We start from the raw sequence: 27,493 nt of genomic DNA, 5'->3' as shown, positions 1-27,493 counted from the left end.
CGAGCTCGGTTTTCTCAGATTGTTCCAGGCGCGCATTGGGAAAAATAAGCTTATCGTTTGCAGCTCGCCTCCATTTCCAATTTTTAGGAGATGACGAAAGCCGTGTTTCCATTATTAACGAGAATCTATTTTTTGTCTTGTTTTTTATTCGTACCACTTCCATTTTTCCCTCGCTTCTCTCACTGCTGTTATTTTTCCCCCTTTTTATCCGCAAATATTCCGCGGCTTTCTGAAGAAACGCTGAAACCTTTCACCCTCCGAGTTTCAAAAAAGGTAATAAATTACTTCAGCGTTTTAGATATTCTTTTACTAAAAACACGCTAAAAGTATATTTATATAGAAATGCACTGTCAAAATTGTTAAATTTATGTATCCCCATTCGTTTCTGACGTTCCTTCTTCAAGATCCGTCTCTTTTATCTTAAGTAGGTGAAAAATAGACCAAGCGCCGGTAGAAGTGTTCCAACCGCCTTACTCCGATGTACTATCAAGCGGTTAACTACCAGGAGCGATGCTTTTCAAATAGATAACTAACCTTGTCCGCTATTTTCCGCCGTTTTTATTATCGACGAAACATTGGATTATTATATATTATACGTGGTATAGGAACCGAGGCTTAGGTATTCAACTTCCGTTCGTTTCTCGGTTGGCCAGACCCGTCTTCGGACTTTGATGAAAGGTTTTAATAAAGAGAGAGATATCTTTCCCCGCTCTCCACTCGGCCTCATCTCCGCCAATCAACTAGCAATTCTTGATGGGCAATCTTTTCCCTTTATACAACCCACAGTCCGTCCGTGTGCAAGATGGTGGCGAGGCATTGCCGTATACGGGGCACCCGGTTGTTATCGATATCCGGGAACGCAATAAAGAATTGTTTTTTCTCTCCTTCTCTCATTGGCAACCTCCTCGTCATCCCCCTCCCACGCTCTATCAGCGCCACCCGACGGCGGACGGAGAATCTCGCGCGTTCCTTATTATCTTTTTCTCACCGGACGTCATCGTCGCGACCAAAGTGTGGATAGACTTTACACCGTTCCCGCTCGTATCTTAACCGTTCGGTAACGTGAGGGCTCTACCTCTGGCATTTTATTTTGCTGGTGTGTTCCGGTGAGCAGGTGGCTGCGGCTATTTGGCGCTTTTTCTCTATCTCTCGCTCTCTCTTCACGAACTGTTACCCGAGACGAAATGGCTACGATACAGGGTTACATCTCAGCCTCCATCTATCTACGCATCGAATATCAATTTAACTCGGTTGCTAGAGCCCCCCCGCGACCGTAGTTCGGCTTTCCTACAAGTTCTTTTTTCATGACTCTGATTGCCGCCGCAGTGGCTTGTGTGTTGCAGCCACGTGACTTGCCTATTTTCGACCCAATTTAAACTCTTACGTACAGTTCTTTCATTTTACGATATAGCTTGAATAAATTGTTATTGGACTATTTTTAGCTTTTAGCCAAAGTCAAATTTAATCCAGGTTGGATTGAATGAGTAATTCAATTCAGTTGTAAAGGTTTTAGTTTTTCACACTTTTAGTCGTTTGCGTAATTTTGTATTCAACAAATATGTTCAATTAGTAAGTTGCAAATAGATTTTTGGAATAGATACTTAACTACTTTATACTTTTCTCGTTCATTTGATGAGGGGTTTTCCAAAAATGTAATTCACTTGATGAAATGTCGTCGTTAAGTTTATGTGATATTTAAATTAAATTTACGTGCAGCCCCCATGGCTGCTTTTATTTTGAACGATAATTTTATCGCGCCTAATTTGTGACGTCATGGACTATGGTTCTGTCTGAATTTTTCAAACTGCATCTGGTAGATTACATAGTCCCTACTTTCCTACCAAGATGATTCTTGTAATCTCCTCGCTAGATAATCTGGCGATGCCAATTTAGCGCGCGCTCTAAAGGATAAGCGTGAGTGCGTGTTTTTAAAAACGTGTAAGCACCCACATAATTCTAAAGGAGATTTTTCGGAATCGGCTACGGAATCAGTAGCGTCTACATTTTGTATCCAAGCCTAAACTCAATGAGAAATAACTTGTAGCCATTGACGTCAATCACCGCGCTAAAATTCAAATTGTTTTGGCGTTCTACTAATTATTTCCAATTAACTACGAAACTTTATATTTGGGTACTATATTCTTAAGCGCTTCGTTTAATAACAAAATTAAGGCGGTAACGAATAATTTGCAACTTACTCTTTAATTACCCATGATGCCATAGTCAATCTCCCTAAGCATATACAAATACATTCATGGTTTAAGAAGAGCTGGATTTTCGTTTTTTAAGCAGACGAAAATCCAACCGCTAAGGGAGCTTTTTGAGTTGGCCATAGGTTCACTAAAAATGATAACCTGACATAAAATAACAAAACAAAAATGTCTAAGGACCATTTCTGAATTTGTATCCGACTTATCATAAGCACCCTTTATGAAACCACACAAATCCCTTGATTATTTGAAGAACGGTCACTAATAGATTTCTGTCCCATTGTATCCGTATAAACGAGAACCCTAACGTGTATAAAATTGCTTGACAAACCTATTACTACAGTCCATTCTCGAGTCCAGCCGGCAAGACGAAGACCACCTTCCAATATGTTTTAGGAATAATAGGAATATATATATATATATATATATATATATATATATATATATATATATATATATATTGTTATCTCGCAACGGTAAAGTATACACTCGTTCGGGTTTGTCAGCGTTTTGTGAACGGGCCTATATAGAGGCTCTCCAAATCTATTTCGTCTGAAAAGAGAGAAGGTCCGGCTTGAATAGGGATTTGGTAAACTGTCCATCAGATCTATTCGGGCGCCTAAAAAGGGGACGCGGACCAGATAGAGAGAATCGATACCCTCTTCCGCGCTCTTGAATGCGATTTCGAAATGGAATCCCTTTTGTGTTTTTCTGATTGCCTCCATTCCCATTTTATTCAAGCGGGGGGGGGGGGCTATCCCCTCCCCTCCAAACCAGAGGGTTTTCTGACCCCCCCTACTCGTCTAAATCTCTCAATACGACCCCGTCGCATCTTTTCTATGAGGAGAAAATCGTTTTTCCTAAATATTTTATTTCCAACATGATACTTCTATATAAATTGACCTTTGTATATTTCAAGAGATCTATTTTTTATGATGGATTCTATCCCGATCCGCCCTCCTCTCCCACTTGCTTTCTTTTTAAAGGACGGGCCCCTGTAAAGGTCCTTATGTTTTGATTTGATTTACTATTTGGGAATGGATAATATTTCCGGCTATTGCAGCCTCTATTTGAAAAATTCAATTTTGAATTAACTAATTTCTAGATGAGTTAATGAACTGGAATTTCCCCATCTATAAATTTAATTTTTACACGCCATAAACCCTTTACTGATTGTTATTTTAGCGAACTTCCAAAGAAGAAAAAACACCAGAAAGTATGGAAAATATTAGAGTTGTTAATTTTCCGGAAATATCATTTTCAGATATTTTTCCGCAAACATAATTACTTTTTAAGGTTTTTTAATGTTTTAACTTTTTATCGATATAAAATGTCTAATAACATATTACAAAACATTAATAATGTTACATTGTTAATCAGTTTAAAGTAGTCTAGAGGTTTAGTTTCACTTTTAGATTCGAAGAAATGAGGCGAAACTTTATTTAAATTTGCAAACAATATATTAGACTAATCATGGAATGAAAACTTTTTTTATTTTTTTCGGAAAAATGGCTTCAGTCGCTTTTCGGAAAATGTTCCGACTTCCAACGCTAGAAAATATTATATCTAATATGTCATTAATATTTATGAAAATATTAAAAAAAAAACAAATGTTTTAGAGAAATTGAATCTAGACGGCTTTAGTTTGATCACAAGGAGAACGCAGCTAGCGTTTAAACACGCTAAGGCAGTGTTGTGTACAATTTTCATTGGACGAGCGTTTACGCTGAACGTTTTACGGAAAGGGGGAAGACAATTTCCGAATTTCCCCCTTCCGACGGCAGCAGGCGCTAAAGCGTCTAACCAATGAAAAATGTACGCGAGAAAATGCGCGACTTTTGACGGGTTGCGTTCTCCTTGTGTGGAGTGTTGTGTTGGTTGCTCTTAAGTTTGATTTTTTTTCGGGAGAAGTTCGATTTGTTATTTTAAAGGGGAACGGCCAAGCTTTTCCAAATATGGCCTTATTTCCGTATCAAAAGATTAACAAGACGTTCAATATACTAACACGTACCTTTTTTTGTCTTGAAAAAATAGCTTTTGGCCCAAAAAGTTGAAAAGAAAAATAACGCCAGGTGTTTGGGTTTGAATTTTCGCCGCCATCTTAGGGGCGGCCGCCAGCGCCCCTAACCCCGTATGAGCAATTTGCGACTATCCGAACTTTTAAAATTTAGGCTTAGGTCTCTTATAACTGAAACGCGCCGCGCGTGCAAAACATATTTTTCGCGTCTTCAGCAGCGCGCGCTTTTACGTTGTTTTTCTGTCTCACCGACTTCTCACCAGGTGTCGCGGCGGACGCGCGCTTTTCGATTTCCCGAAATTTCTTTATTTTATTAAAATTTTACCACTCAATATTTTTTGATGCGGTTTTCGCCATAAATATTAGTTTTTAATGGGCTATAGGGTTATCTAACTGGTTAAATCTTGGCCGTTCCCCTTTAATAAGAGCGACCACACCCTCAATATCAAACCATTAACTCCTCCCTCTCTTCCGCCCGCCGAGTGTATAATACTTCGGGCTAGAACAACAGCAGTTTAATTGACTAGAACTAAAAGAGAAGACGCGTACAGTCAGCGCCACTTCGACAGTCGCTGCTCGACTCTAGGGACCCCATCGAATATAGTAGCGAAAGGAAAAATAAAGTCTTGTTTTTTCAATAAAACGCAAACGGACGAACCTCTCTCTATCTCTCTTCCAAAGTCGTCTATTCTCTATGGAAGACATTTGAAACGGCAATTTCCCCCAGTCGCCAGCCTCGTTTTCCAAAGGCACTTTAGCCCGTCACCGGAGCTATACCGCGAGCCACACTCGCTCCGAAATGGAGACGAAGGCGTCGGGATGTCCCTGCTTGGACTGCGCTGTCTATTTGACTTCATTCGAAGAAATAAGTTAAGCAAGCGCAAATATAGAAGATGCGGCTAGTACCGCCACCTCTATCGATCGATACATTTCCAGAGACGCTGCTTAGGAAAAAGTACTCCCTCATTCCTTGACGGAGACGCCGAAGAATAACTTAATTTAGAGAAGATTTAAATAAATTTATGGGATAGCAATTTAATTTATCTTAAAGGAGAACTGGCAGTACCCTAAAATTGGTTAAAAACCATTTAAATCGATAGAGGACGTCCGAAAATGGTTATACAAAAAATTTCATGTTAATATTTCCAGTATTTTATTTATTATAAGCAACCAAAGAATCTCAGAACCGCTTGGTTGAACCTACCTGCAGCGCCATCTCGTGAACGAAATATGTTTTCCCCGGTTTTTTCGTTTCTCGGTCGGAACTGCCGTCTGCTACGACATTCTCCTTGGCTTTTTAACCTAGTTATATTCGTAGATTGTAGTTTATCGTGTTTTTAAAATGCCTTACACGCCGCCCTTTCTCAAATTTTTGCCGCTTCATTCTTTTGGCGCTGAACGTAGGATCAACTGCGATTTCTTAAGTAATTTTTGGAGCCGTTTGATGTAAGTTGCGGAAAAAGTAGCTAAGCTTTTTAAATACTTTTCCAATAACTATAAAATTTCAGGGACATAATTATTAATATATTTTCTATCTTACTGTAAACAAACCTCGTAAATTTTGGTTTTGGTGACAGTCCTTCTTTAACGGCAGGGGCGTAGGAACGTTCTAGAAGTTGGAGGGGGCAAAGAGAGACGAAAAGGGGTCTAAAGAATGGTTTTGAATTTTTAATGGAGTGTAGCTTCTCCGAGTGCACGTGTAATTTTGACTTCTATGTGAATTGGTGGGAAAAGACTGAAAATTTAACATAGTTGTGGTTCTATAAGCTTTATACGCGTTTAAAATGAGCATTTGAGCCTTTTGAAGATTTCAACAGACCAAAATGTTGGAGGGGGCAATAACATTAGTTGCCCCTCCCGGCAAAATTCTAGGGAGGGGCATTGCCCCCCTGCCCCCCTGGTTCCTACGCCCCTGTTTAACGGTTGAAACGACGATCATTCGTTACTCGTTTGTTTTGAGGTTTTCTAGACGGAAAAGATTTTATATTTGGTTAAAAACAAATACTTTTTCTTCACTACCGACTAAAAGATTTAGGATAAATCCACGGGATCACATCCCATCCCTCGGATTGAGCGACGCGTTGATGTCAGCACCCATTGGCACTTGACTGACGGATAAAGATGTTAACAGCATCCATCAGAAAACCTAGACACTGATTTTTTTTAACAAGAATTCTTACGACCTCTTTATGAAAGTCGATAACGTTCAACGTTCGACGAATTGAGGAATTGATTATTTAGGGAAATTGGATAGGCTTGTAGATATTCTCAGCGGTGTGAGAGAGATAATTATTGGCCAATGCAAACGTTGAGAAACTATTATTATAATCGCCTAATCTGCTTAATGAGAGAGTAAATGCCAGCCCCGTTACAAGCGGATACTAGCTCCCTATAAGGCAGAGCCCGCAGTGACGGACATTTAGCCATTTCCGGTATCGGACAACGTATTATACCCGCGGACCTCATTGACGTATAACTACCCCATCTTAATCCTCTACGTCTCCCTCGATGATGTTACTTTTTTTAGAACTAGCGGATAATAGTATTCGAGTTTACCTTAAATTAAAACTCGTTATAAGTCGTTCCGCGTTGAGTTTGCAAGTTTTCTAGTCACTGGTTAAAGGGGCTTTCCCCCCGAGCTCTTCGGTTTCCTGTTTCCATAAAAACTGAGGTTAATGGTAATAGCATAAGAGTATAAAACCTTCCTATTCTTCACATGCAGATGTTTTACTGAGAGCTATTCGCAAGACAGACTGCATTACGGTCTTCGTCGCCGTTTTGCGTCCGCTTGCTATCGCGTCACACGTAGCCTTTGACAGCGGTTCGCTAGGGGGAGATTTTTTCTTGGGATGACGTCACTCCGTTACTAGTTCTCATTAAAATATTCCCCAAAGTGACAAACTTATAGAACAATAATATAGACTTATGGTAATAGTAAGTGCCACCGGGTTTAAAGGCATTAAACGTTGCTAGATGACTTGAGTCAAAGGTTAAATAGCCTAGCTGATTATTATTATTATTATTAAACGCAATTTATTTAGATAGTTTATTTAAAATATGGATAATACTCTTTCAAAGGAGTAGAAAATTAAAAAAGGTATTTAAACTTTCAATTTTAGCATTGAACTTTACTGATAATAGATGGCGCTTTGGTCACCACGCTTGTCCGGACGATATTAAAGAAGTAACTTATTTAGGTTCAATGTGACTTTTTTTTAATTACTCCAAAGTGTTTGTCTGGTAAGCGTAACAAGCGTGGAATCTCCCCCAAATAACAGCGCAGAAACCGGCCAAAGTCAAAAGTAATAATTGTCCCGTACCGTATCAATAAATATTCTCCAGAGGGAGGGACTTAATTTGGCTCCCCGCCAGTTGATAATGATTGTAAGCCGTAGTAATATATTAAATTCGAGCCCATTTTTGACGGTAGCGGGGAAACGAATGAGCCAAATCACCATAAATTGACAAGTATGAAACGAATTTGCCATATTTCAAGCGCGCGCGTGCCCGTGTGTCGGTCGAGGCGGCATCGATTGGCCGAGCGGCGGTAATGATTTCCGCGTCCCTTCTGGCCAAGCGAAAGCGTCTTTTTGTCATATTTTCTTGTTCCCAATTAATTAGAAAGGCTATTCCGAAAACGCCCTTGTCTTTTTAATTGTAGCCAACAAGGCGAAATTTTTCGTAGGCCTTGTTGCTTTTACCCTTAATTAGTTCCGGAGTCAACTTAAAAAGGGGCCACACCTCATTATCTAATGGAATGATAATTAAAAGTTGAAATTTTTCCATTAGTTCTAGACTCTCGATTTGACGGCTCGGACAAAGAATTTTTTGTTTGCGCCATATCTTAAGGCTTAAGCCAAGCTCCAATTTTATCCCTCGAAAAGGGTTAAGGAACTTTACGTCGCGACCTCACGCGCTGCCCTGATGACTCGACGCTTTGTGTTTAGAATAAATTTTAGGGCCTCGCTTATTTTTAGAGTTCTCGAAGCAACCCGCGCCTAAATTTTAGTCTCGAGCCTTTCGGCTATTTCCGCTCGTTTCAATTCCGAACTCGGAACTACTAGTACCGAGTGTAGGGATAAGGTAAAAACGTACGAAACCGAATAAACGCGTAATACCGCCGCTGACTATATTGGCTTTACAATTTGGAATAAAGGACGGGGTAACGTAATTTTTAGCTCAACGTAAACATAGTTGCGTGTTTACATTTCGTCAACCAAATACTTTAGCCCTTTTTTATACTTCTCCCAAAAGGGCGCCTATTTATAATCCAATTTTAATAAACCTTCGTTGGTGTATTTGTTATGGTTTCCTTGTTTTCGAAAGAAAAAAATTGTTATCTTTGAGAAGCCATGTTTTATCCTTTCCACCTAACCTCCCTCTCGTACCAAACTAGCCTTTTCCTTTTGAAATGGGAAGCCCATTATATTCACGGATTTTTGGAGCGTAATCATGTTTCGAGGTTTACCAGAAAAAGGTGAAACTTCGGAATATTTTAAAGTCAACTCTTTTGGTATGTACTTAATTGTAATAAAGCACCCTCTAGTTAAGGAAAATCCAATTAAACGTTTTGTTATTTTACTGAATTTTTGATTTTTGAACAATTATAATGGATCTTTTCCAGCCTAATTGGATACATTACTTCTAAAATTAAATGATCGCTTAGTTAAATTCCTATTTTTATTTAATAAAATGAGATAAAACTATTAATTAAAATTATTTTTAAACATTCATAAAATGAGATTAAACTATTAATTAAAACTATTTTTACACATTCATAAAATGAGATAAAACTACTAATTAAAATTATTTTTAAACATTCATAAAATGAGATAAAACTATTAATTAAAATTATTTTTAAACATTCATAAAATGAGATAAAACTACTAATTAAAATTATTTTTAAACATTCATAAAATGAGATAAAACTACTAATTAAAATTATTTTTAAACATTCATAAAATGAGATAAAACTACTAATTAAAATTATTTTTAAACATTCATAAAATGAGATAAAACTATTAATTAAAATTATTTTTAAACATTCATAAAATGAGATAAAACTACTAATTAAAATTATTTTTAAACATTCATAAAATGAGATAAAACTACTAATTAAAATTATTTTTAAACATTCATAAAATGAGATAAAACTATTAATTAAAATTATTTTTAAACATTCATGAAATATATTAAAATATATTTTGTGATTTAAATTCAAAAATTATTCTTTTTATCTAAACTGTTTACCAATATCTGTTCCTTTAATGATACTTTTCAAACTGATATGCGAAGTTTTTTTTAATATTTTAGTTTTCTCAGTTTTGCTTTGTATTGGAATAGAGACTTGGCAGTATGACGTATATAATACGTCACCCATGCTTTTTCTAATTGAAAAAAAAAAGATTACCAGCATGGCGGCCATAGCTAAAGGTACGGCGTGACGTCATGCTGCCAAGTTATTTAAAACCTATTATTTGCTATTTTTATTCCTCCTTTGAATAATTGCGATTTTTTTTAAATTACGAGATTTAAATATTGATTTAAATCCAATTATTTTAAATCAATCAACCTTGTTAGCATCCCGTTTTATTCATCACTCTTTTTAAGAGTTCAAAATGTTAGAAAGTTTTCGGAGTAAGGTAATTTTAAGGTTTTAAAACTTAAAATAGAATATTTTAAGCGTCCTATCTAGAAAACGAAATACGAATACTTCGGTCGTTATTTCTTCTCTATCGCGGAGAGGGTTTAATGATAGGAATCAAGCCGGGAAAGTTATGGATTCCGAAGAATTTTCTATACCCGCTAAAATATAAAATAGGCGCTCTTGTAAAAGAGAACTGGCAATTATTTTCTCCCGGCTGGAAAGTCGAAACCGCCGCTAGTCGTCGACCGAATGAAATCCGAGGGGAAATTTAATAAATGTTTGTAATCGCTTTCAAATATTCAGACTCTGTGCTCTATAATTATATCAGCTCTCGCGATTCTTCCCCAATTTTAATTATACCATTTGCTAGAGAGCCTTATTTATGACCGAAATGCGCAACTCGAGCTTAAGCCTTTTCCCCTCAATTTCCAGCGGCGTTTTAGCGCCCTGCATTTGGGGGCTCCATTGCGTTTTCTACTTTACGCTTTTCCCATTTTATGATTTACGTGAAAACTGGCCGGTTTTGAATTTCCAAAAAGGAAGGGGACAGATATGGATGATTATGGACGTTTAGTGGAAAACGGAGTGATCTATCGAATTAAAAACGTCGTTTTCTTTTTGGGACGGTACGCTCAATGTTCTGACCGTTGAGAACGGTAGACCAATAAAATAGGATCGTTACGCTCAATGTTCTGACGGTAGACCAATAAATTGAGGGCGGTACGCTCAATGTTCTGACGGTAGACCAATAAAATGGGGTCGGTACGCTCAATGCTCTGTGGATAGACCAATAAATTGAGGATGGTAGACCAATTAAATGGGGACATTACGCTCAATGCTCTGAGGTTAGACCAATTAAATGGAGACGTTACGCTCAATGATCTGAGGGTAGACCAGTAAATTGAGGATGGTAGACCAATTAAATGGGGACATTACGCTCAATGCTCTGAGGTTAGACCAATTAAATGGAGACGTTACGCTCAATGATCTGAGGGTAGACCAATAAATTGAGGACGGTAGAACAATGTTCTGACGGTAGACCAATAAAATGGGGACGGTACGCTCAATGCTCTGAGGGTAGACCAATAAATTGAGGACAGTAGAACAATGTTCTGACGGTAGACCAATAAAATGGGGATGGTACGCTAATTTGTGTGTAGACAAATTTGCGAATGTCGCCACCACAGCCCTGGCGTCAGGCGTTGCTCTAAGCTAACATTGTGCCCTTAATAATTAGTCTATGGTTCTTAGCGGGTGGTTTTTACATCTTTTATATTATCCCAAGTAGTCCTAACCCTTATTGTCGTTGAAGCAATTTACACTCCTAAATTTGAAGCGACTTAAATTAGACATTTTTTATAAGATTTTTTTGAAATTTTTATTGGAAAGAATTTCAAGAAAGCTAGATTAACCCAAATTAGCATACTCGGGGTTGAAATGACTCATTCAATCTTGTCGTTTTTTAATAGTGTCCCTTCTCCATTTTCTTCCCTAATGCCCTTCATTGTCATTCTCAAGACGGTTGTTTAATATGGACGTTACAATTTCCTTTTTTTCTGGCGATAAAATGAGTGACACGCGGAGCCCTCCGCCAGTTTAAAAGATTTTCCTTGGCAAAGTCAAAACCCGTGTAATTGGAAACCATATTCTTTCGATCCATTTTCGCATATATTTCGTCGCTCCCTCCCACGTACCTACAGAGTGATTTCGAGGTATAACAACGTGGTAAAATTATCTCGAGGATTTTTGTTACCAAGCTCTTTCAAAAAATAACTTATTATTGGATTGAAAGTGAAGTTATTATCCGTATAAATTAAGGGCCGTGGGTCGGAGGAGTCGAAGAATAAGATATCTATCTCGGGGGACTTATTATTCCGTTTTCAGTTCCTTATAGATACATCCCTCCCATTCCGCTATTATTAGTATCTAAAAACGTTGAAGGTAAAGTGGGATTTCCGTTAATGGGCGCTGCGGGTAAAGTCCGCGTGTTTTGCCTAAGTCGTTAGTATTTTTTAGAGGCTGGTGAGTTCTTCGGGAGCTGACGTTTCCAGAGGATTGTCTCCTCTATACGCCGTATTTTGTCCATAAATGGTATTACCATTGGTCTTTTTTTTATACTATCCATCAAGCTGTCCTCCCACTTATTTCTGTACTTGATCGTTTCTGATAGAAACGGTATTTGTCCGTGAACCACGCCCATCGTGTAGCCGGAAACGCGTGATAGTCTGGTAGTGTGTCCCCGCCGATTCTTCCCCGACGCGGACCTTAAGAAATGAAACACGAACGTTTGTAATCTAACGTTTCTCTCTTTTCTTTCGCAGGTTGTCGTGGACCACACACTGGGAGAAGTCCATTTCTTTCCGGACAGTCCGACTATTCGCGTCCTAGACAAAGAGCCCGTCTATTTCCACTTGTTCTTTACGACGACCGACATCGACCACTTGTCAGTACTGGTAGACTTCGGAGATGGCCGCTTCTGGAGGGATACCGCGTTGAACGTTACGTCCGGGAACATTAACAGGTCCGTGGTTCTGTCGGCTAATTACGGTCTCGGTAGTTGCGAACTGTCCTTCAGGATTCGTCATCGTTACTTCTCCGAAGGTCAATTTAAACCTAACGTTGTCGTCTACGATGGTCGCGAAAGATTCAACGCGACGCTGAAAGAATCTATTCAAATATGTCAAGAACTGAAAGGCGTTTTACTACGAGGAGATCTGGTCGTGGCCACCGGAACCAAGACGGTTTTCTCTTTGTTATTTAGCACAAACTGCTCGCTGACCACGCGATGGACTTTGCGGAAAAACTCTACCGTGCTGCGTCAATTTGAATCCGTTTCGCTTTCTTGGGAAGTGACTTTAATCGAAGACGGAGACTATGTCGTCGACGTTTTGGTTAGAAACGTACTGGGCGACACCAGTGCCGACTTTCACTTTATGGTCGTCGAGGCCATCCACAAGGTTTCGTTGCAATTACAACCGCCCGGTACACCTCGAAACTACTATAAGACTCGGGAACATATCACGGTTTCTGGTCGGTACTCGAATGGAACGGAAGTCACTTGTACTTGGAGCGTCCATGGTTTGGACAAGGAAGTAACGCAAGATCTGATCGAACGGTTCGACAACTGCTCAGCGCGCTTCACCTTCGATCGAACCGGGGTCTTTCGAATTTGTTTAACTATTCGAAACGTCGTCAGTAGCGAAGACTCTTGTACGACTCGTCTTTACATTCAGGACGATATCAAACGGGTCGATATCTTCGTGGACGAATTGAGGACGAAGGACTTAACGGTTTACGGGGCCATTGACGTGGACCCGTATGGCGTCGAGTTAGAACTGACTTCTTCATTGGGACACCGCCAAAAACTAATCCTCAACCGCTCCAGATTTCTAACAACGCTCGAAATTGCGCGAAGAACGAGAGAAACCTCCCTAAAATTATCACTCGTCGCTAGCAACAACGTCTCGGAAGTGGAAATTCGACGCGAGCTGAAAATTCCCTCGAAAGACATTATCCCTAAATTCCGAATCAAACCCGTCGGTTGCGCCGTCGTTGGAAAACCCGCGGTAGTGGCTCTCTACTTTGACGGTAAGTTTCGCGTTTTAATTGTTCGTATTTGTCTCCTGGTACCGTGTTTACGTTACGTTAGTACTCGCGCTTCGTAGCGTCATCGGATACGTAAACAAACCTACTTACTCCGCGGCGCTATAGGCTAAGAATCTGGCTTTTCGTGCTAATCTTTATTATTCCCACCTAATGCCGTGGCTATTATAAGTAAACCATCATCTTGGGAATTATTATCCTTCATTATATCAGAGAGAGAGCGTCTTATGGCATTAGCGATAAACTTTTAAACGGGAAAACGCGGAAATGATCCTTTTAAAGCGAGATTTAATTAAAAGAGGTCGCCACTCTCGTTAAAACGCTTCGTGAAAGGGACATTAAAAGTCTATTATACATTTTCCTTTCCCCTTTCCCCTTTCATCATATAAATGCCCTAGCCTCTTTAATTTTGAATATTTAATTCAACGTTTGAATACTCGTAAACCCTTACGAAACTTACACAAAGAAGCGATCGACGCGACACTCGGCGGGCTTCTTGGAAAGTCCGACCGTCTAAAAGGACATTTTTAGTATTTTGCGGAGCGGGAAAATATAGGCCTAAATGTCACGGTGAATTTATCCGAAATGGACGTGATACTTTGGGAGGGCAAACGGTTTATTTACGGTGGACGTATATAATGTTCATCTCGCGTGTCAGATATTTAGGAGTAATAAAAAACCATCTGGATGTTATTTTTCGCTACTCTCCTTTCGTTCTCGTCATTCGTTTTAGCCGCGTGTAAAAGAGCGCTTTACGACCCACCATAGCTTGTTAGCGGTTTAACGCCGCGTGAAGTTATTTCTTCAGGATCTTTCACGTAGCATATAGGGCTTTCGCCAAATGCTTACAAATTTAATTTTATCCTCGAATTATTTGCCTCGGCTGGGTTTTTTTTTGTGATGTTATGATAATTATATTTGCAGCGCATTTAGATTAGATTGGGAATCGTGTAAATATTTCGTGTTTGAGAGCTGCTAAACACACTCGTTTATGAATAGAAACAAGCTTGAAATATCTACGTAGTCCCACGAAAGCTAATTTGCCGAGTTTAGCTTTTCCAGACGGTTGCAAACGCGGTGGTGCGAGACGTGGCGAATTCGTTCTCGCGGTGTGTGCTATCAGAAGGTCACAATATATTTCCATCCATCTTGAAAAGTGTTCGCAGCCTCCCGCTGAACAAAATAATTACTTTCTAAAACTACTAAATCTTTAAAATATTGTTTTATATTAATAAATATCCTAAAGCTTGTTTTCCACTGGCGCGCGCAACGACGCGTCTCTCAGCTTTGAAACGTTCAAACGTTTTTACGCGCGTAAAGAAAATAACATTATGACGCGCGCTAGTGGAAAACAAGCTTTAAGCCTGGTTTTCACTTGGCGGAAAATCACCGACAGAAAGTTTGACGTCGGCGATATGGTTTTCGACGTTTCGCTCACTGTCGGCGTTTTAGCATTTTCACTTGGCGTTTTTTTTTTAGGGCGGAAATAAAGCGATTTCTTTCAGGCAGCGAGTTCGTCGGTTTTCGTCTGATAGTGGAGATTTAAGCCTAGGCCTAAAAATGGATGATTTATCTGATCATAATAGTGAACTATTGATTAAAGCTCATGTAAGCATTTTAAATTTAATGTTATTTTACATGATCTATCGTGTTCAAAGAAATATGAGTCATGAAAGATCGGTTTGTGTGAAAGAAACATACTGGAAAAGAAGGCAACAAGGGTATCAAAAAAAACACGTTCCAAAATTCACAGAAAAGCACGTGGCCGAGTTCCGGATGCAAGAAGCGGGAAATTAACCATCCCCCTGACGTCACAGTCACCTTTCGAAAATAGTTTTTGATTGGTTGAAAAAGAGCGAAATCGCCCAACTGAGCGAAAAAAATAGAAATGAAAATCGCCACACAAAACCGAAAACCGACGGAATTTCCGCCCGCCGTCGACGGAAATTTTCGCCCATTTTCCGTCGACGCCGGGCTTTTTCGCCCAAAAACCGCCAAGTGAAAACCAGGCTTTAGGCAGTTTTATTTTTACATTTCACATCGTCAGGCGGAGTAAAACAGACTGCAAATTTTGGACCTCTAATCTAAAAAAATATAAATGTTTAATTTCCATACACTAGATGGGTATGATATGTCTTATAATTTGGTCTTTCGTAATATTTAATTATCCACTATGTTACGTTTGACATTTAAACGTTTTAAAACTTTTGTCAAAACTTGAAAATTATTTTTGATATAGATATTTCTGTATAATTAGAATTCAATTAATGAGGACTATTTTATTTATTTATTACCCTTTGAAACTGCAGTTTAGAATACATTTAAAAACGTTTAATTCAGCCTGCGTTTTATTCGTGGTTAAATTATAGTGCAATTTTCTTTATAGTCATACTTTGATATAATTTAATTTTTCGTTTTTCGTAAATACGGTTAAGAACAATTTGTTAAATTGGCCGGATCCAGTTTTAAAATTATATTAAGAACTATATGGATAGGAATCCTAAGTATATTTCATTTACGGAGACGTTTTATTATTAGGGACATTACGAATGTCTACATTTCCTTTCCGAAGAAGAAGTTAATTGTCATTGGTTCGACCTTGGCATGACCACCCTTTTTTTAAGCCACTGGACTGCCTCCCCCCCCTTAGGACTCCGAAGAACCTCAATATAAGCTATAAAGAAGACGAAAAAAATATGCCGGGCCTTGGCTTGATTGTTTTCGGTCGTCATGGCAACGAGGAAATGGTAATAAGGGGGAAAGGGAACTATTAGACCTTCAGTTATTTCCGCTGGAAGCTCCCGCTAAAAGGTGCATTTGGGGTTAGATTTTCCGAGGGAAATTGTTTCCCTGCACTTTTTTCTGACCGTTCTCTCGGAAGCCATCGACCGACTACAGTGCCATCTACAACTCGACGCTGCAGTAAAGACGGCCTTTTTTTCGCGAACGTTAAATTTAGAGTTTGCCATTAGAGGCCTTTCTGAAAATTCCCATTTGCCCCTTCCACCACCCTCTACTTTTTTATCCTCTCGCTTTTTTTTTGAGTACACGCGCAATTTTTCCCAGAAATAGGAATAGTTATCAATATTCAAATCTAACATTTTGTAGTTTCGTTGTGCTTTCAAAGTGATTACCTACAAAGAAATGCAATTGAAAGTAATTATGAAGGTAAGGGCTTATTTTTATATTTTATAATTTAAAAAATGGCTAAACAAAATTAAAATTTAAAAAATGTTTTGTTAAAATTAAACTTTTTGTTTATAAATTACTATTAAGATTTTTTTGAAATAAAGGCCATAACATCATTTAACATATTCAGTCCGAATTTTACTTCATGATAGCAAATACTAGCAATTATAATTTATAATTTTTTATTTTAAAGCTTTAACCAGTTAGATAGCACCTATAGCCCGTTAAAAACTAAAATTTATGGCGAAAACCGCGTAAAAAAATATTAAGTGGTTAATATTTAATAAAATAAAGAAATTTCGGGAAATTGAAAAGCGCGCGTCCGCCGCGACACCTGGTGAGAAATCGATGAGACAGAATGACAACATAAAAGCGACACGAAAGATTTGTTTTGCACGCGCGGCGCGGTACGTTCCAGTTATACGAGACCTAAGCCTAAATTGCGCGATTTTAAAAGTTAGGATAGTTCGCAAATCGCTCACTAAGGTGCTGCTGGCGCTTAAGATGGCGGCGAAAATTCAAAACCAAATACTTGGCGTTATTTTGCGTTTCAACTTTTTGGGCCAAAAACTATTTTTTCAAGACAAAATAAGATAGGTGTAAGTATATTGAACGTCTTGTTGATCTTTTGATCTGCAAATGAGGCGATATTTGGAAAAGCTTGGCCGTTCCCCTTTAATTCCTCAAAATTATCAATCATTATTAATATTATTAATAATAAATTTAGTTATGTGTTAGGCCATTTCTGATGGACAGTAAGGAACAAAATCTCAGCCTAGATTTCTAAAAAATATATACTTCAGAATCCACCTCCTGTAAACTATTGTCAAAGCGGTTAAAATATTTATAACTACAGTGCCGCCATCTGTAGATTCGTATTCCAACCCGTTTTTAGCAGACGATAGTATCTAGGGTCGAAATTTATAGTTCGGCAACGAATCTAGGGCTCGGATTGGCTTATTGTTCATTGGACCCAATAAAGATATCACCACGGTTACGAACAGGTGCGATGGCGAAGTGGTATTCTGCCGACTGGCCAAAGGGTTTTTTCTCTATGTTCTTCGATTTCCTCTTTTTATAATATATTTTTTAAATTAACGGTAAAAGTAAGTGTAGGGAGCTGTTGGCTCGCGTGGCATGAATAACAATTTTTTAATCAATTAAAGCCTAGAATGTTATACAAATATTCGTGACCATTTAAATATTTTTTTCTTGAATATACTTATATTTATACAATTTTTAATATTTGAATCTAGGTAATTATAAAATTTTGAACCTATAGTACAAAAAATATTTTTGGCCTATAGTTTTCGTCTACCACTCCCCCGAGTTTGAACAAAATCGGTGGGTTACACTTCGGGTTGTCTCCTTTGTAAGTTAGTGTAGGGAGCTGTTGGCTCGCGTGGCTTGCAGGACTTGCCACCACCCTCCTACGAATTGTAACCCGGCCACCTGAATTAAAGGCTTTAAAAGTCGCTCGACCACTTAGGCCTAAGGTGGTGCCTTGGGTATTAGCTGGTTATTATTATTATTATTATCTCCATAATCGAACGGGTGTTATATAAGTTATAAGATAGTAAACTTTATTTATCTTGAAAAATATACAGTAACTTACATTTAGCAAATATATATGCCTTAAAAACGGTAGATACGAACATAGTATAAACTTATATAGTAACACTAAATAAATATTTATCCATTCTTTAAAATAGAAGTCTGAAAGATTTTCGGCTTCCGAAGAGCGTTAGAATACCCGGTTTGCCAAAAACCTAATGACTGCGGCCGTCCAGATCTCCCATTTACATAAATACCGGTTAACAAACGCTTTGGAGAATGTGCGACGAAAATTTACATAATTTGAAATAAAAACTGCAACATTTATTAATACAAATAGCTTTATAAGCTATTGTAATTCAAGTTTTCTCTCTCATTCTGTCGCTCTTTGTAAAAAAAATTGCCAAACTTCTAAAGCGTTTATTTTTTAAGTATTTCTACTCCGGGTCCTCTTCACGAAAGCCCCCCCCCCTCCCCGGCTATTGATTTTGCAATTAAGCTAGATCCCAGTTTTCTCTTTGCATAATTCTTTCCGCGAATCTTTCCCTGGAAGTTTACTATTTTTCGTAAGCCTTCTCGCCATTGTTTCGCATATATTTCCGAAAGCATTCATCACTATATAGTTAAGGCTAACTGGCTTTCTTTTCATCTTTTTTGGACCTAGTTTTGCTGGCTGCCTTTTTTTTCAAAATTTCCTTCCGACGAATATCAAACTTCTTAAAGATTTAAGAATATGACGTCAATGATCGCCTAATTCGCTGACTCGGCACTTTGTGCTAGAACAGTTTAAATAATCTCTCTAAAATGGTTCAAACCATTAATTTTAAAAGTTGATTTCAATGTGAGCCTAATTAACAGGGTTGTTCAACATGCATTTTGAAAGTGGAAAATTAAAATACCATTTTGCATTTCGAGTCAAAAAAAGTATTTGTCATTTTACATTTTAAGTTTCTAGGAAACTATTTTGCATTTTACATTTGGCATTTTGAGTTTCTAGGAAACTATTTTGCATTTTACATTTGGCATTTTGAGTTTCTAGGAAACTATTTTGCAATTATTAAATTATTACTAATTTATAATAATAATAATAATATTAAAATAATGAGTAATTAATGAATGTTCTTTGCTTGTACAATAATTTCATCGTAAATGTATGCGACTAATAAAAAGTAAGCAGAGTGAATTTGTGCAAACATTTTGCATTTTGAAAAACCATTTTCAAAATTAATTTTTTATTTTGAGCCGCAAAAACCATTTTACATTTAAGCTCAAGTTTATTTTATTCTTTCTGGTTAAAATATACCTAAACTCGTCACATCCTACTCTCTTCGTTGGCAAAATTAAGATTATGATTTTAATTACGAACGAAAATGAATAAATGTTCATTATTACTGTTGAAAGGCTTTCAATTTTCAATAAACCTTGACTGATCCTTCAAATAGGTTGTTGACGACTATTTCTCAGGCACGGATACCTAACACTTACAAAGACTATTAACCTTAAGGCCTTTTCACACGAGCCAACTTTTCAAATCAAAATGCTGAGTCAGCAAAAATGGATCAGTGATCCATTTTTTACTCGCGTACTTTTTTGGTGGATCAACTCATCGAACTTTTATTCACACGAACCAACTAGTTGACTCAACTCAAAGTTGACTCATCTAGTTGGGTCAAAAAGTTGGCTCGTGTGAAAAGGCCTTAAGTCTCGTAATGATTTCTACGGTCATCGGCGAAAGAGATTATCCTTAAAAAAATTAGCATCAGGAGTATAGAAATTGCCATCCTTATTATTTTTACATTACTTATGGTATTAGATATTTTCTTTCATAGCGATGTAGGGTGGCAAAGAATCGACCTTGGTGGTGAAATTGGCGCCTGGGCCAAACATTTCTCTGAATGAACGCTGTTTAGAGTCGGTTAAAGTCCCATTGATCAAACTCTACATTCGTCGAAAGGGGGAATTGCCTTCCATACATCCTCCGCCGAATTCTTCGTAGGACTAACTCGAACGACAGGTCGCTCGCCCATTCGATCCGCTCGGAAACATACGGACTTTACCCTATCTTTAGCTTTAGTCTTAGGCGTCAACTAAACGGAGGAGCCCAATATATAGTATAATAGCCAAAGAGAAGCGGTTCGGGGATCGCTTCCGCTTGATTTCCTACGAGTTGTACGAGTGGGCTTCAACCCCCGATTCCCTCCCCCCCACGTCAGTCGATCGCCTTTGACCTTTCCTTTCTGGTCCGTTGACCATCTCGCGAAGAGGGAGAGGCGAGTTCATTTATATTCAGGCATTACAATGCCGGACATTGATAAAAGTTCTTCGGCACGTACAATGACGATACCCCGACGTATTGCTAAAAAGCCAACGGCGAAAGTTGGCTAGATTTAAGATGGAACGCGCGCCTATCATTTCCTTTTCCTGACAAGGATTTCTCGCAACGTCCTGTATTAAGCCCCCTCCGCCGCCAAGTTCCTTTTTAGAGGCTGCTCCTCCGTACACGCCATCGAGACCCCGAGCATTTCTTCCAGTTTCTGTTACCCAATTCCTGACAACTCCTCTTTCTTTTAACGGGGGGTATTTTTCTTTCTTCGGGGGATGGTCCGGAGATTCTTCCCTGATGGATGATATTTGGCTGTATAGAAGTTTCTTTCTCTACCCTCTCCTACGGCCTCCGTTGTGGTTCTTCTTTAGAAGACTGCGCGATGGAAAGATCTTTAGTGGAAATATCGTCGGCCGATTCATCTAGTCTGCTTAATACACTCGTTTATCCGTCGCTTTTCCCTTTTATACTTTATTTCTCTTTTATCATAGACCATCTTTTATTTCTATTTTTCGGTTGGAGTGGCTCATACTTATTTTTATATTGTTTCTTCTCTCGATAGACTAAAAAGTTACGGTATTTATGTGGGGTGGTGGAGTGGTTAGCAGTTTCGCCTCTCAGCAAGAGGAGCCGGGTTCGATCCCAGCTTGCGGCACTGGGTGAAAACTCTGAACAAGTCCTTCCGCGTTGAGTTTGCAAGTTCTCTCCCGACTGGTTTAAAGGGTTTTAACCCGAGCTCTTCGGTTTCCTCTTCCATAGAAAACTTGTTGAGGTTGACCGTAATAGTTAGTGTAAGGAGCTGTTGGCTCGGGTATTAGCCTAGCTGATTATTATTATTATTATTATTATAATAAAAAAACACTTTATCAGGAAAGATTATGTTGCGGCTGTTTAGGATATTTAATTTTCTTCGTGAAATATTTGATTTGATTGAAGTTCAATGAACTCGAGACGATATTGATTTTATAATTTTAAATCTACCTAATAATTAAGTTTGATTGCACTCTTGGAAAGGTATAATTTAAGAAGAGTGATTATTTTAAAATCCCATATATATAGATATATAGATATAAGGATTTGAAATGGAAGTCATACATCATAATTTCAAAACTTAATTCCTATTTAAAATCCAACGCGGTTCGGGCTGGACGAAGATTCCGATGACTCCTAATTGAAAATGTATACGGTGCTATTTCGACATAATCGTTTCTGATTCGAAGATCGCGGTGACCAAGAATAATTTATTGACCGTAAATTAAAATTAGAACAGTTTCGATAGAATATGGACAAGACAGGCCCCTTATCGAGTAATAAATGAACGTCGTCGCGAATCCGGAATACAAGCTTCGGTAATCGCGGGATCAATATAGTCACTCCTTCCAAACACTCCGCTCCCAAATATATGTAGATTCGTTCAAATGGGTCTAGAGGATAAATCTTTGGCCCCCGAAAATCCGAATTTGGCGCCCTCTGTGATTTATGAGGTGGTCGCTCTCCCCGCCTTCCTCCGTTAAAAACGTACGCGCTACTCACCCCATCTAGCGAAGAAAAATATGAAAAGAATCGAAGAGAGCGAAAATATTTTAGTGGTTTTTTTTGGTTCCTAGGGACACCCTCTGGGGGGATTTCCCCTAACTATAACTTGAATTCCCATTGGAAGTGTAACGAGTTGCCTCACCGCATCCGCTAATATTTTTCTATAAGCCTGGGCTTAATGAGCTTTTAAGTGGTTCTTTTCGGGACTCTATACGAAAGGGAATGGGCACACCGCGACATGCAATTGAAAGACTGAAGACCTAGCTTCACCCGCTCACCGCCACCTCGTAGTTCCGTTAAAACGGGTAGCTCTTCAGCCCGAACTGTCCCCGCGCTGCCAGCTAAGACTCCTAAAATGGGTGGGAAATCGGAAAGACTAGTTGGAGAGAACTCATCTTCAGGCGCCTCGATTGCAGTTTGCTTCACGTCCAAATGTCAGAGACCCCGTTCAGTCTGATGTCCGCTCTTCTTTTGACGCTAAAGGTCGCTGTCCATTGTAGACCAGCCCTCCTCCCCCTCACGGCGTCGTTCTCGGCCCAAAAGGTCATTTTCTAGGTATAGGTCATTTGCTCGGTGCTTTACCGAAGACGATTTCTGGCGGAGAAATATCACGGATTATTCTCGCTTAATGACGACTGAAGGCCGTTATACTAGTATATTTGTTAATCGTTCGGACGGTATAAGCGGTCAGTTAGGGCGTGGTTACTCAATATTTACGTTCTAATAGCTACTTATAGCTCGTCCCTGGATATCAATGGGCTACCAGCAGGGTTGCCACAAGTTAGGGAAATTCAGGGGAAAGTCAGGGAATTAAAAAATTGCCCTAAAACGTTTGTAAAAGGTCAGGGAAATGTCCGGGAATTAGATTTTCTCTTGACACGTTTTGAAAGTTAATTCTACTCTAGATCTATGACCAATTCTTTTATTATCATTTATTTCCTGGAAATTTTTACTAATTTTTCCAACATTGCAATAACCATTTTACTGAAATATAAGTCCATTTAAATTTATTAAATATAAAATAAATATTTTGAAAATCTCTTAAAATGGCCAGGGAATTTTAATCTGAAAGTTTTATGGCAACCATACGCCGGCCTTTTTCGTAACTTATTTGAGACGCCGACTGTGGTCGATTTGTAATATGGAAGTCAAAAGTTTTTTTCGTTCGGTAAATGGGCGAACCTTATGGATTGGATATGCATGTGTTTAATGGCGGGCTGTCGGCTCTTTTTAGTGGTGAGGCTTTTAGAGGCCTCCGTTCGATCAATCCTTTCTCGGGGTCGGGGATGGGGATGTGGTTGGCGAGGATGAAAAATCCGCAGACGAGAGAGTGAGCTAAATTAGTTCCGTAAAGATGGCGAGCGCATTTGACTTTTCAAACTTAATTACTCTTAATTATTATTAGAGATTAATTAGGCTTAACATTTTTAGGAATTACATTTTTGCGTAGTCTAGGGACTCGTTAAGCTCGCTTTATTTTAGCGGTTTCGCAAATTGGAATTTTAAAACTAAAGCGTTTACGTTCAGAACGTCGATTTTAATTTCCCCGAACGTTTCTTGAAAACCTTTGGGAGTATTTTAATCTTTTAATTCGGCCTTATTTTTATTCGGGATTAAAATAATAACGTTGTTACAATGGGTATCCTATTAAGTAAAAGAGGCTATTGAATCTGAAGAGTAATTTTTATATTCCTTTTCTTTCTATACGTTGAGAATGTATAACGCCCTATCACCAAATGAAGAAAATATTTAAATCCGCGCCATCTGTTGCTGTTTTGCGCCATTGAAGATTATAAATCACACCGCGCTTTTCTCTTATAATTAGTTATCTCGTGAAAGAGGGCTGTAAGGATCTGATTCGGAGGGAGAAAATCTTTCATTTTTGTATCTCTTTGGAGTCAGTGGCAAAATGGTTGAGGATCCCGCCTCCACATTTTCACCCGAATGATAATGAAGTAATGCATCAAGAGGCGATGTGACCATTATCACGAGAGGGAACTGACTGCGGAGGTGAAGGGAATACCTAATTAGATATTTCATTTTTTTTGGACGCTGAGTAAGAATCGTAGAATATTTGATCGGAAGCCATTGTTTTATTAATTAATTAATTAATTCAGTAAATCTCGAATGCGATACAAGTTATCCCCACACTCTTAAAAAAAGGTGTATTTTCAAACCTTTAAGGGTTTTTTCTTGTCCCATATTTAACACCTTAACAGGTTTATAAAGGATGTTATTCTACACCTTAAAAAGCAGTTTTCCTGCTAGGGTGTTTATTTACACTGTTTGGGCAGCTTATGCCCTCCGTTTTGGTTCCTTTGTTAACAGTTTGTGGTATAAAACTATTCCCTTCAGGGTTATTATCTACTCCCTCTAGGGTACAAGACCACTCCTTTTAGGGTACCAAACGACTCCCTTCAGGGTGTTACACTACCCCCTTCAGGGTTCTACAAAACTCCCTTAAGGGTTCTATAATACTCCCTTTAAAGTTTTTAAATACTCCCTTTAAGGTTCTAAACTACTGCCGTAAGGGTGCTACAATACTCCCTTTAAAGTTTTTAAATACTCCTTTTAGGGCACTAAACTACTGCCTTAAGGGAGCTACACCCTTACCAGGTGTTTAATCACTCAATTTACGGGGTAATATAACGCCCTTTATACACCTTTTCAAGTTTTTAATTTGGGACAATAAAAATCCCTTTAGGGCGTTTAAATTAACATTAAAGAGTGTTTTTTTACCGATATTACACCCTTAATATACCATTAAAACACCCTTTTTTTAACAGTGCACTGGTTAAGAGTATCCCCCCGAGTTCTTCGATAATAACGTGTTAAGTTAATGGCAATAGTAAGTGTAGGGAGTTGTTGGCTCGCGTGGCATGAAAGGCTTGCCACCACCATCCTACGCAATTCAACGCGGCCACCCGAATTTAAAGGCAATAAAAGTCGCTAGTAGACTTAGGCCTAAGGTGGTGCCTTGGGTATTAGTCTAGCTGAGTATTATTCTTCCATGTCGTATTTCGTCCCGCACTATTTTTTCATTGAAAAATGCCTTTTTAGGTACTAGTTTCGAGTGAATAACAATAGCAGCATCTGCTATCTCCCATTGTTGTTTAATTTTGAATCTGTTCCATTGCGCCGAATCCCATTCGACCGAACCCAATCCCATTCGACCGAAAAACCCACACTTCTCCGGGTTTAGGATTCGGTTTTATCCGTTTCAGCATTTGTCAGAACAGCATGCAGTGTTACCTAACCTAACCTAACCTAACCTAACCTAAAAAATCAAAAGGAGTAGAAAGAAAAACAATTTTTTTTTGCGGTCGCTCAATTGTGAATATTGCGTCGGTCGATTAGAAAAATACAAAACCCGCCTTTGGGCTAATTTCATCAAAAACATTGGCGGAATTCGGTCTAATGGGAATTCGGTCCAATGGGATTCGGTGCAATGGGAAGATACCTTAATTATTACTAGGGATACACCGATATGGGTACAGCCGATACATCGGCTATTCGTGGCCGATAATATCGTCCGATATATCGAGCGATATGAACAGTATATTAGATAAAATAATTATAAAATACGTTTCAGTGCACTGTCATACCATTTTATTCTAACTTTTCATGAAATAAAAGTTTCTTTTCATTTTACTTGATACATATTTTCTTTCACAAATCGAATAGTTAGTTAATCGAGAATTTTCCTATTTTTAAGTTTTTCCTGAAACATTTTTTCTTATACCGGTATCGGCCAGTATCGGCTTCGTTTAAACCGATATTGGCCGATACCGATATTAGAAAAATAGGGCGATATTGGCCGATACCGATATTAGATAGGCCTAATTATTACGGGGTCCGTTCAGTTTTTATGCGAATTTTTCCACTACCACGTTGGCGAATATTTTTACATAAATTGTTTATCAAATTGGTGTTCGATATATGCAGTTAACGTATCCTGAAAACCAAGTGCTTTTTCAATTTAAACCAAAGCGTATTTAGGAAAGCGCAAGAGCTTGGCTTTGAATCACGTTAACAAATTGACAAATATTTCGCTAGTTTTATCAAATTATTCAAATCTTTAACTTTAGTACCCATGGAACAAGTTAAAGATCGTTTTCAGCAGGTATTGCAAATGTTACCAAACGAACTGATTGGCCTTGGGAAGTACTTTGGACTATAGGTGCCGTGAGCCAATATTTTACATCGACATTTTCGTTGAAAGTGAAAACCTTTGATTTCGTACAAAAGCGAGTGAAAACAAGTTATCCTCAACATCAGAGGGCGCTGTATAATTTATTCACGTTCTCGGAGAGGTGACGCGACCTTTTTGCATTAGCAGAGAATGAAGTTTCTCGAATTTACTTGGGTGAGTGACCGAGAGGGGGCGCTATTTCCGTTCCTAAACTGGTCTTCCTTCTGTCAAGCACCGAGATAATTAGCCCCGGCGATTTGCATAATTGGAGTAGCTGCCGTTTAGGGCCGCTAGAAAGTGGAACACGCCGCCTGTTTAGTCCCTCCTTTCTCTCGACGTCGCGCAAAGTTCACTTCATCCCCTTCCACCGCCGAAATTCTGTCAGGATTACAGTTACCAAGGAAAGGGTGCGGGGAGTTTCCCCAGGCACGTTTTGGAACTCGCGCCGGTATAATGGTCGCCGATGACTCTTGTCGAGTTCCGCCATCGCCCGAACATCCCAACTCTTCTCTTTTCCTCGCCCTTATCTAGAATTTCGTTTTCACGCGGAGTCGAACAGTGAGCGGGAATAATTAGCCCCGTTTCTCCGTACACTCTCTTTGCCATCTCCTCCAAATTGCTCCCAATTTGTTGATTTTCGCCCGTCAACTCGTTCCTCTTTCGCCTTCCTTTCTCCCAACGTGAAGCGACTGAGATAATTTCTATTTATTTCGTGCCGTTTCTAAACGCCCCGAAATCTCCGTTTTAAGACAGCCATAAAGGTTCTTATTTGTTTTTCGTTACAACTTGAAGGGCAGAGGCGGTGGAGGGTTAAATTTGATTGTTTAGTTATTTATTTAGTACGTTTAAAAGACTTCTTACTCGCGATGGGATTCCATTTTAGTAGCGGAGATTTTAATTCCGCTGTATCCATTGATCTTAAAAGGACTAAAAAGGTCTTTCTATTTTAAGCGCTTCCCGCCAAATAATGTTGCTATATTCTATCGACTTTCTGATCGATTCTCTTTCCAATGGCGTAGACACACGGGGGTTTCGGGGTTAGATACTCCTTAACCCTATAGCCGTGATTTTAATAAAACCCGAAATTTTACATAGGCTAACACCAATTGACTACAGCAAGGCCCAAAATCGTGGGCCGTTCTGGCGGTTTTGGGCAGTTCTAAACTCATGAGTTTATTGTCAAAAAGCAGGGTTGGCACAATTTTGCCAAGGCTGAAAAAAA

At 38.7% G+C, this 27,493-nt stretch overlaps 1 protein-coding gene across 2 annotated transcripts in view; it reads left to right on the top strand.

The window, feature by feature from the left end:
* The window catches only part of LOC149924824 (uncharacterized), a 557,796-nt gene that overhangs the window by 380,724 nt on the left and 149,579 nt on the right, over positions 1-27,493 (top strand). For both annotated transcript variants that reach the window (XM_090159675.1, XM_090159674.1), the window contains exon 9: positions 12,196-13,462. In XM_090159675.1, coding sequence (XP_090015801.1) covers positions 12,196-13,462 — 1,267 coding nt within the window. The remainder of the gene's footprint in view (positions 1-12,195; positions 13,463-27,493) is intronic.

The sequence above is a fragment of the Leiobunum rupestre genome, chromosome 10 (assembly GCF_980474605.1).
Source record: "Leiobunum rupestre chromosome 10, qqLeiRupe1.1.hap1, whole genome shotgun sequence".
NCBI classification, from domain to species: Eukaryota; Metazoa; Arthropoda; class Arachnida; order Opiliones; family Sclerosomatidae; genus Leiobunum; species Leiobunum rupestre.
Note: the sequence above shows the minus strand (reverse complement) of the source record. Positions and strands in the feature narration are given on the sequence as shown.